This window comes from Phoenix dactylifera, chromosome 11 (genome assembly GCF_009389715.1).
Source record: "Phoenix dactylifera cultivar Barhee BC4 chromosome 11, palm_55x_up_171113_PBpolish2nd_filt_p, whole genome shotgun sequence".
In the NCBI taxonomy this organism is placed as follows: domain Eukaryota; kingdom Viridiplantae; phylum Streptophyta; class Magnoliopsida; order Arecales; family Arecaceae; genus Phoenix; species Phoenix dactylifera.
This window is the reverse complement of record NC_052402.1, coordinates 25,094,680-25,105,991: the sequence shown is the minus strand read 5'-3', so window position 1 is coordinate 25,105,991 and position 11,312 is coordinate 25,094,680. Positions and strand designations below refer to the sequence as shown.

Here is an 11,312-nt window from a genome sequence, read left to right as displayed (position 1 = left end):
TAAAACTATTATTTTATAGCATGCAATTAATTAATATATATTTTAATTAATATATAAGTTCTATTATATTAATGACAATACGAAATTCAGAAAAGATATAAATGTCAGCATCAGTCTCTCCTTTTTTTCTTCTTTTTTTTCCCTCCACCAATTTCATCAGGTCCATTAATTAGATATTTGCTCTCATTAACTCCAAAAACTAAAATTCCACTTTTGCCCCTACACTGACCACGCTACCCCTCCTTTCTGCATGCAAACGTCCTATTCAGCTGATATCGTCCCCCCTCACTTATTTACCATCCCGCCACTGGCACACGTGTCTGGTCAGGCGGTATAAACGGCACTGAAAAGGCCACCCGCGGGACGCACGTGTGAGAAAGCAGTTTGCATGTGCCAAAGTAACCCCGGTTACCTTAAGCTAACCTCGAATTAAACTAACCATCGAATCAGGACTAGTTAATTAGTTTATAAAGGATTACTGAAAGACCGCATGTGACCTCGTTACGCCGCTGGTATAAATACCCAGCCGTCCTCCCCATACGAGGCCAGCAACATCCCGAGAGGAAGAGGAGAGAAGAGAGGTGTTCTAATGGAGGTCTCACTGTGTAAGCTTTCTGGGAGAATCCGAGCACACTGGAGTGGCCTCTGCTTTCCCCCTCCTTATTCCTGAAGGAGAGCAACGAACCCACTTGGGTCAATGCGCTTCCTTTGATGTTCCCGTTCATGAATGTGAGCGAGAAAAGGGAAGGACAGGAGCGAATTATTCCGAGTTCTTTCTCTATTTTGACCATGTTCTCTCCGTTGTCAGAGCGGGGAATAGAATGCTGCTCTTTTTGTTGCTGTGATCTCGGTGTCTGATTGGAAAATCGTTTCATCTGTTGCAAGGAATCGCTGCATGTCCGCGACTGCTCTTCTTCGTATCTGATTCCACGGAGAAAGGTCAAAAAAATCCCTCTTTTCTGGTTTTTTCTGTGTTCCCTTGTCCTGGTACCGTAGAGCTAGAATAGTAGATTTTGGAGATTATTGTTGGATTTGAAGGGCTCGGAGAGGAGGCCGGGAAGTCTGCGACCCGGGACGTGAAGATGATCGATCTGCCGCCGGATTCCGACAGCGAGATCGGTTCCGAAACACTAAATTCCAGCCAGAGCTCCATGAGCGGCGGGAGCTGCGACCGCAGCAGTAGCGTCTCCCGCCTCTCCTTCGACGCCGCCGCCGCGCCGGCGACCGACTCGTCCGGCGGCCAACGCCCCTGCTCGCCCTCCGGGCTGGCCACGAAGCCCCACCGCTCGTCGGACCCCGCGTGGGCGGCGATCCGGTCGCGGCTCCCGGCCCGGCTCGGTGCCCGGGATTTCAAGCTGATACGCCGGATCGGGAGCGGCGACCTCGGGACCGTCTACCTATGCCGGCTCCGGGAGGAGCCACGGTGCCCGGAGGCAGCGCCGGCTTGCGAGTACGCGATAAAGGTGGTGGACAAGCTGGCGCTGGGGAAGAAGAATAAGCTGGAGAGGGCGGCGACGGAGAAGAGGATTCTGAGGGTTCTCGACCACCCTTTTCTGCCAACTTTGTACGCCGACTTCGACGCCTCGCCGCATTTCTCGTGCGTGGTGATGGAGTACTGCAGCGGCGGCGATCTCCACACCCTTCGCCACCGCCAGCCCGGCCTCCGCTTCTCCGTTACCGCCGCCAGGTCGGAAAAGAACAGTTCTCCCCTTCTCCTTCTTTTTTCCCTTTTCCAATTAAAAAAAAGAGAGAAAATCTACCTTTTAATTATTAATTTTCTGCTTATTGTCTCCATTTTCAGACGGATCAAGCGGTAAGATTCATATTTTCCTCCCATTTTTCACTTCTGAATTTCCGTCAAAATTTAGTGATTTTATTTTTTAAAATTATTAAAGCGAAAAGTAATAATATTCCATTAACGCCGTTATTGTTCCTAACTGTTACTACTCGGTCTCTACTCTCTCGGCGATCAGCAGTGATTTAATGACGCCACCTCTTTATGCTTGAGTAAAGTGTTAATATTAACAGCTAAGTTATGACCTAAGCGGCGAAAATTTCAAATCATAGACAGAATTAACGGCTGTAGTTTCTTTTTTTAATGAGGATTAGTGGCCATTGCTTCAACAGCCTGTGATTCATCTGCTTTACATAAACCCTAGCTCTGGACAACGGCCGTTATGTCTAACTCTGCACCTTCTTTTAGTAGTAAATAATAATAATAATAATAATAATAATATAAATAAATATTATAATGATAGTATCTTTTCAAAACAAACAAATTCCTGGCCTCACCTGTCTATTTCACACTGCATCACCAAAGTTTTGTCCTCAGGAACCCTGCAAACTTTTTTTTCCCCATTTCTTGCAGAAATGCGTCCACTTGGCGCTTGGTTCCCATTCCGTCCTCATTATTGAGCCGTAAATTTTCCTTTTTTGTTTCCGGAAACGCGCTGATGCCCGTATTCAAATCCCGTTCCAGGTTTTACGCGGCGGAAGTACTGCTGGCCTTGGAGTACCTCCACATGCTGGGAATCGTGTACCGCGACCTCAAGCCCGAGAACATCCTCATCCGATCCGACGGCCACATCATGCTCTCCGACTTCGACCTCTCCCTCCAGTCCACCGCATCCCCCACGGTCGAACCGCTGGACCCCACCGCCCCCGCCGACCCCTCCTGCCTCCCCCACCGCCTCTTCCATACCCGCAAGCCGCCCGCTTCTCTCCCGGACCGCCGATTCGTGGCCGAGCCGGTCGCCGCCCGGTCCTGCTCCTTCGTCGGGACCCACGAGTACGTCGCCCCCGAGGTCGCCTCCGGCCTGTCCCACGGCAGCGCCGTCGACTGGTGGGCCTACGGCGTCTTCCTCTACGAGCTCCTCTACGGCCGCACCCCCTTCGCCGGGCCCACCAACGAAGCCACCCTCCGCAGCATCGTCAAGCAGCCCCTCGCCTTCCCCGCGGCCAGGGGCCCGGCCGACTCTACCGCCCGGGATCTCATCTCCGGTCTGCTCGTCAAGGACCCGGCCTTCCGTCTCGGTTCGAAAGGGGGAGCTGCCGACGTCAAAGCCCATCCGTTCTTCGAAGGCCTGAACCTGGCTCTCCTCCGCTCCTATCGGCCTCCGGTGATTCCCGGTCCAGCCGGGGCCAAACCGTGCCGCGAGCGTCTGGAGCCGGCCCGGTTCGACTATTTCTAATATGAACCGAATCGACCAGAGGCTTCGGCTCTTTTTCTCAACCCAGGAAACGGGCTGACGTGGTATTCCGGTTGGTTCCAGCGCACGCGATCTTAAAGCCCAATGGGGAGTTGCCACGTGTGGAAGACTTGCTAGCCACGTCTAGTTTTTACCGGGAGACAGGAGCTGGAATTTTTCCTCGCCCGTTCTTTCTTGTTCCCTCTGTGAAGTAGAAAAGAATCCAGTTACGTCCGGGGAGGTGTGGGGGAGGGTTAATTATTAAGCTTCAGAATGTATAGGGGCATTGACTTATGAACAAGCCTTCTCGGAAGTACATACAATTATAAATATTTTGCACGCTCTTCGATGCGTACTGTTCTTCAAACAATTATTATTTTTCCTTTCACAAAGTATTAATGATTTGGAGACTACTTGCAGGCACCTTGCCTCGATCTCCAAACCCTCAATTATGGCCGCTAATACAGTACGTAGACTCCCAGCTAGTCACAGCTAATCCCAAGTCTAAAAGCTTTCGAACTCAGTAGCCAAATCTGGCAGATTTGGCATTCGGATGGTCTGTGTCGGACGGCGGCCCCTCCTGCACCAAAATTTTTGCAGTAGTTGTATATGTTGGGATGGTCTTAGTGTTGTTTGACTTTCTCTTACTTTGATCGCGACCAAAGGCATATTAATGAACTGGGTCCGATTTAAGGACCCATTCCTGAACCAAATTATATGATACCACATTGTTGATGCACACAGTCACGTCTTAGACCTGTGCTACGTTCCATTGATTTGGCTCAGGCGCATGGGCTTATATATATATATATATAAAGTTTTGCTGGGTACTATAAATTGCGAGCAGGCGACGGACCAGTCCCAAGCCTGGTTGCGTTGCCGAGGCCCTGAGCCTTGGCCATCATCATAAATTTTCAGGAGGAAAGAAAGTCTGTAGCAGTCTGCCAGGGATGCAGGGCTACCATACGATCCTCTGCAAAACCTAGTGATGCTACCCCTCGATATGAAGTGATACTACGTACAACACGGCTGACGCTCACGTGATGCAGTGAATTTTCTTTTTACGCACGATGCTTTCGTATTCGTTTTTTTATAATTTTTGCGTAAGTTATCTTCAAACGTTTTGTTTAATTTTGCATGGGGATGGGTTAACAAGGAGTAATAATGAGGGACGTACGAGAGCAGGGCCTCTCCTACTAGAGGTAGCGCTGCTACCGCCGTGGCGAGCTAATATGTACTCCGGGGGAAGGGTGGGAGCGCCGCCCGAGGTGGTGAGGTGGATCGATCGGCGCTTGGTGCCGTTCGCATTCCTTTGCGTGGGGCTTCGACTCCCCAGACGAACTCCCTCGCCCTCCGTCCAGAGCCCGGAGGATGGTTCTGCTCCCGAGAGATGCCCCCGGATCTACTCTTTGATCCCTGGAAATAAACGAGTTCATATAAAACCATGTGTTGCCCCTTGTACCATTTACTATCTATTTTAGATTGTTTTTGGTTCGAGAATAAATTAATCTTGGACAGGTACTCGATAAGAAATTTAATCAGTCAACCGCCAAAACTGTAGTTATTTTTAATAAAATGTAATTTTATATTACTCAACTGTTATATCTCCTTGTTAATCCATATAAATCCAAGCATAAAGTGTCTGGTCTATCTACTAAAATATTATAAATTTATTTATGTAATTTTATTATTTAATATTTAATTAATGGCTTTCTACGCATAGCGGATAAATAAATTAAGTTTTTGATGTTATCCGACTTGAGGCATCTATAAAAGGCATTTTCTTTAGAATAGAATTTTTTCTGTCCAAATACAAATAGTTGGTGGGGTCTGCTTCTAAAATATAACGAACCACTTTGTATTATCTTTAAAGTGTACGCTAACGAAAGAAAATCAAAGTCGAACCCAAACTAGCCATGAACTAGCCAAACTCAGATATGTTGAAAATCAGAAAATTTGATTGAACCAACCCAACTCTCTCAATCCTCTTATGTATGGACACAATGCTCTTCTGAAATGCTTAATGAGTGCATTTGAGTTCACTCACTTTGTGCTCTTAATTTTTTTCTCTAATTTTGGTGTTACTCAAATAGAAGGAGATGTTGTTCTGATGGATGGGAAGTACAATTTCTTTTCTATTTATAGATGTGAAAAAGTGACTATAATAATTAAATGCTTAAGCATCCTTTCGTTCAATATATTTCTTCACATAATCCATCCATTCATCAAGGATTGTATCCTTTGGGATCACCATTAAATCAAATGCGTCTATTCATGAGAATGCATCTCTTCATCTACGGAAGTCACCCAAAAAATCTATTTGTGAAGCATCCATTTGGAATTTCTTATGATAAGAGAAAATATCTCTACGCTTCTTTTTAAGATACCGCATGAAAAACAATTAAAGATGTGTCCATTGAATTTCCGTATAATTTTAGGAGAGGAGAGAGAAATAAAGATAAAAAAACTAAATTCATTTATTTAGAAAACCAAGTTATTTAGGATTCTAAGATAATCTTTTATATTTAACTAGATTTATGTTTAGATAAATATCCAATATAAAATTTTAAAATCTCAAAATTTTGGAATAAATATTTTATTAATAAACCAACAATCCCCCACATAATTTAAAATTTTGAAAATCATATAACACATGCAAAATACATCTGAATTAAGAATACTATACAATAAGCAAAGATACCTTATGGGTTTGAACCTTCACTTAGTGTTAACATATTTCATTTATAGAGTCCATAATAAATAAAGTCTTGAACTAGTCTTTTTGATGCAAATTTTACATGCCACACACATAGTTCTGGCTATTGTGGGATCCATTTGGGTTAATGCTTTTCGGGCTTACATTAGTATCTTAGTTTCATGAGTAATCTAGAGAGCTCAATCCTATAAGTTGCGGCCCCACAACCATACTCACATAGGTGAGTCCTTCAAGGGTGTCTGCAGCGGATGAACACCCAACACAATTAGCTATGAACCTATTAAAAATAATTCTCCTTCCTCTTACCGTTGCATTAAAAAACACTTTTACTATAACATAACTATGGAGTAATTATATCCGAATTAAATAATATTTCTCCTGTCATTCTAAAACAACTTGTTAGTACCCATTGAAGATTCTTTTTAGGATCTCCAATCAGTAAGGTTGGGTTGCCATTATTGGATGATTAATTTAGGAGTTTCAGTCCCATTCCCTTCGTTAATTCTATAACTTGCTTTCTTGCAAGTCCTTTAGTTAGTGGATCTGCTATAATCCTAGCAAACCTTATATATTCCAATGTTATTACTCCATATTTTTCGGTGTATCTTAATATCTTTTGTCTAAGACGTATGCGCCTTTTAGGTTCATTGAAGTGTTTTTGCTTAGCTTTAGCTATAGTTACTTGATTGTCACAATGTGTAAGAGAAATATTTATTAATAGACTTTTAAGTCATTCTGCATGTTGACCAGTATTGTCAAGTACAATCATCTCAGCTTCCATAGAGAATCTTGAGACACAAGTTTGCTTGGCTAATTTCCAAGCTATTACGGCTCCACTGAGTCTAAACATATATCCAGTAGTGGACTTTGAGTTCTCTAAGTCAATAATCCAATTTGCATCACTATATTCTTCTAATACAGTGGAACAACCAATATATTGAATACCATAAAACATAGTGCATTTTAAATATCTAAATACTATATCAAGTGCTTTCTAGTGTTGTGCACTAAGAGAATTAGTATATCTACTAAGTCTTCCTATAGCATGAGCAATATCTGGTCTAGTGCAATTTATAGCATGCATCAATGAACCAATAATTTGTGAGCACTTTAATTGTGCCACTAGTTTATCCCTATTTTTACTCAATTGTACACTATGGCCATAAGATGTGCTCAAGGGTTTACAACCAAACTTATCAAATTTCTTTAATATTTTCTCTATATAGTATGATTGTGTAATAGTAATCCCTTATGGTGCTTTTATAAATTTAACTCCTAAGATTACATCCGCTGGACCTAAATCCTTCGTATCTACATTAGAAAGATTTAGTATTATTAATAATTTCTATGTTGGTTCCAAAAATTAAACTATCATCAACATAGAAATACATGATAACATATGATTTGCAATTTACTTTAGTATAGACACATTTATTAGCTTCACTTATAGAAAAAGTCATAAGATGGGACCACTAAATCAAACTTCTCATGCCACTGTTTTGGTGCTTATTTTAGCCCATACAAGAATTTAAGAAGTTTACACACTTTATTTTTTTGCTCGGATATTGTAGAGCCTTCTAATTGTTCTATATAAATTTCTTCCTCAAGATTATCATTATCGAATGCTGTTTTCATATCCATGTGATGAATTTCAAATTTAAAAATAGAAGCAAAAGCAATTAGAATCCTAGTAGATGTAATTTTAGTAACTAGAGAATAGTTATAATGTAACTCAATTATTAAATGGGTCAAACAAGTTAAATGGATCGGCTATATTTTTAAAGTTTTATGATTGTTTATCTTACCAAGAGGCCTTATCCATATTTCCTTCCTTGTTTGCTCTTATCAAGAGCTAGATGTTCAGTCAACATCCTCAATCTCATGTCATTGGTTAAAAAAGAAGTTTCAAAAGGTAATTAACTAATATTGTATCTGACTTTAATAGGCATAAAAGCTGAAAGAGAAGAATCCCTTCATGAAATAACCAACTATTCTAAACTTGTATAAAACTTTAATGATGTAATCCTTTTGTGATTTTCTTGGAAGCATATCATTCTATCCTTTGACATCAATCTTTCATAAGTGGCAAATCATCTTGAGATCCGAACTACAAACCTAAGGGTGAATTCTCCATACAAAGTTAAATTTATGATCAAAAAAGATAACTTTAGCATGCCGGCTTTCATGTTAGAGATCCTTCTTATTTCTGCCATAACTCCTACTAAATAGCAAATCATCTAAAGCTCATTTTAACATGTAACGAGTTTACCAATCAAGATGTAGCTTATTATTCAGTTAGGATTCTAGTAATAGTGCAATGGTAACTCATATCAATCTATATGCTAATTTCTTTCCATATAACCTTTTCTTTCATACTATTCTTTTAGTAGCATCTCAAATGATATCCGGGCTAGAAGTAGGCTTGGGCTGGCTCAAGGGCCATCGAGGCTGGTCGGCTTTAGGTCGGGCTATAAGCTAGGCCCAAGTCAATTGCAAGAACCTCAAGAACATGCTCACAGGCATAGGGAGGAGAAGGCCATCATGGTCGTCGAGCTCGCCAAGAAGGTGCAAGAACTCAGCGATGTGAAGGAGCTCGTTAACAACCTCAAGACACCAAATGAGACGTTAACTGAAGAAAGTAAAGGTCTGTGCAACTGAACACAAGGAAAAGAAGAATGGTATTGGAGTTGGCGGTGACTCTCAAGCACTGCAGGAGCAAAACAAGGTACTTTCGGAGCAGCTTTTGAAGTCATTAGATGAGTATTGGTCGATGAAGAGGAAACTGAAGGAAGCTCAAAAAGTGAATGCTAGAATTATATCTGATGGAGAAATATATGATATTTTCACCTCGGGTTAAACTGACCCCCTTGACCTCGGTATTAATCGAGGTTAACAACTTCGTCGAAAATCAAGGTGCTAGTTTGTTCGTGCTAATAAAGACCATCAGTTATGGTGACACTGCAGTTAATGCATGATCGATGTAATTGCCACCACATGCCGCTCATGCTGAACGGTTACCACTTTGTTAACGTGCAGCCGACTGTTACCATATAGTTATGACACGTCGCACCAAATCAGATAATGGAACAGTGTAGTATCCTATATAAAGTGGTAGTCAGGGATCCTCAGGTAAGTTCATTTTGAGACTCTTCACAATAAATATTTTTCCTTCCCACACTGTTTCTCTATTATTCTAAGTTAGACATCAGAGGGTCCTCCGCCAAAAATTTTTCAGCAAGTAGACTTCTTGCAAGTCATCCTCGAAGGTGACCAGCTCTTCTTTACCTCGGACTCATTCAACCTCATTGAGTTCGGTTCTCACCGAGCTCAAAACAAGCTGAGTAACACTCCAACCTTGGTTCATGCTTTAGTGGCAACAGATTGGCGCTAGAAGGAAAGCCATCTATACCGACACCAAACAAAGGAATAAAACATCAATATGAGGACACGAAGGAGTCACAGTGCATCCCATGCCTCGCCAACACCATGCTCCGGCCTCATAGGTTTCATGGTAGAGTCTAGAACATGCCTCACCGGTACAGCCTGTTGCACTTGTGAACAATGAGTAATTTAATCTGCACATACAATAGCTACAGGCTTTGACCGCAGCAGTTTAGGGCTTACAACAAACATCAATGTAGCCAGAACCAGTCCAACCAGAACCTATGCAGCCTAGCCGCCACTCCCAACAACCAACATGCCAAATGCACCAAATCAACCATTGATGACCCAAAGATTGATTTAAAGATTGATTTTGATGATCACAAAAACCTTGAAGTATAAATACTAATGTTTGTGTTGCAAGGAGAAAAATATTCATTTTGCAAGGAACATAGCAAGCTGGAAGAACACAAGAAGGCCTCCAAAGCTCTCAAGAAAAGTTGGAAGAAAGTTACACTTCATTGGCCCAAGTTTCAAGTTCAAAGGACTCAAGTTGGAAGAGCAAATTCAAAGAAAAATCCAAAAGAATAGTCCTCGAGTCGACTCCTGGATAATACGAGTCGACTCCAGGGAGTAACAAGGCAGAAACACAGAGAAGCTATTTTGGACCCTGAGAGCCGAGTCGACTCCTGAGGAACTCGAGTCGACTCCAATGGTTGGCTGGTCGACTCCAAAGAAAGCGAGAGTCGACTCTCAGTGGTACACAAAGAAAAAGTCAGAGAGCAGTTTTTCGGACTCTGAGATCCGAGTCGACTCTCCGACAGCTCGAGTCAACTCCAAGGCAGCGCTACACCAAAATGGCAGAAGGCTGTGTTTCGGAAACTGAGAGCCGAGTCGACTCCGGAATAGTTCGAGTCGACTCCAAGACCAGACGAGCCAAAATACAGAGGATCAGTTTGCGGGCTCTGAGAGCCGAGTCGACTCGAAGAGAATCCGAGTCGACTCGAGGAAAAAAATCAGAAAGTATGTCCTCTGGATTCCTGAGAATGAGCCGGCCCCCAAGTGGCCGAGTCGTCTCCAGCTATTGGCGAGTCGACTCCAGTTTGGTCCGAGTCGATCCGAGGAAAAGGCATGCACTTTAATTCAAATTTGGAACAGTGGCCGAGTCGTCTCCAGTGAAGCACGAGTCGACTCCTGCAACAGGCGAGTTGACTCCTGATCGCGCGAGTCGACTCCGATCCCAACGGTAATAATATCAGGAGGTGCAGACTGTATCCAACGGCTCTATTTTTGTCTATAACGGCTATATTCTTGTTTCCACGACATCTAAAGCTATAAAAACAAGAGGAGAGCTAGGGGAGAACGAATGGAAGTGGGAGAGAACATTTAGGAAAGAGATTTCAAAGTGATTACAAGGAAAATCTCCCATAAGCACAAAAAGGGCCATTCAAAGTGAAATAGAGAGAAGAAGAGCATCCAAGTGAATCCCAAAGCTTCCTCTCCATCCGTGTGCTGCCTCGGTGATCCTCTACTTCATGCCAAATCAGAAGAGGGTCAAGTAAAGAAGAAGCCGAGCTCCTTCATCTTCAAAACTCGTTTGAGGGCTTCTCTTTACTCTATTTGTTTATATTGTTATATTTGCTTGTTTAAGAAGCTTTGATTTGTTTTTAACTTTGTTTTTAATATCTTGTAACTTGATTCAATCAAGGGATTGAATCAAGGGGTTAAGGTTTGTTGGTGAGCCAAAGGGAAAACCAACAGTGAGAGGTTTGTTGGTGAGCCTAGGTCGAAACCAACGGTGTAAGGGTTTGATTGTGATCCCGGAAAAACAATCGGAGTGGTTCTAGTCGGTGAGCCTGGGAAAACCGACCGAGTTCGTTGTGCGCTCGTAAAACAACAAGTTGGGTTGTGAGCTTGTAAAACAACCGGCTGTAATCTGTAGGATTATAGTGAAATTTTCAAGAGGTCTTGGGGAGTGGATGTAGGTGCTGGGGTGCACCGAACCACTATATGTCTGTTGTGTTTGT

At 42.7% G+C, this 11,312-nt stretch overlaps 1 protein-coding gene across 2 annotated transcripts; it reads left to right on the top strand.

Annotated features, from left to right (window-relative positions):
* Positions 1 to 536: 536 nt before the first annotated feature.
* On the top strand, positions 537 to 3,896 carry LOC103710515 (protein kinase PINOID-like). 2 transcript variants are annotated; one of them, XM_008796254.3, is made up of 3 exons: positions 537 to 939; positions 1,039 to 1,687; positions 2,480 to 3,896. In XM_008796254.3, exons 2-3 carry the CDS (start codon positions 1,083 to 1,085, stop codon positions 3,189 to 3,191), a joined length of 1,317 nt encoding a protein of 438 aa, XP_008794476.2. In that variant the 5' UTR covers positions 537 to 939; positions 1,039 to 1,082; the 3' UTR covers positions 3,192 to 3,896. The 2 variants fall into 2 exon arrangements, with proteins under 2 accessions (XP_008794476.2, XP_008794475.2); XM_008796253.3 differs by having other exon boundaries at positions 537 to 1,687.
* Positions 3,897 to 11,312: the final 7,416 nt, after the last annotated feature.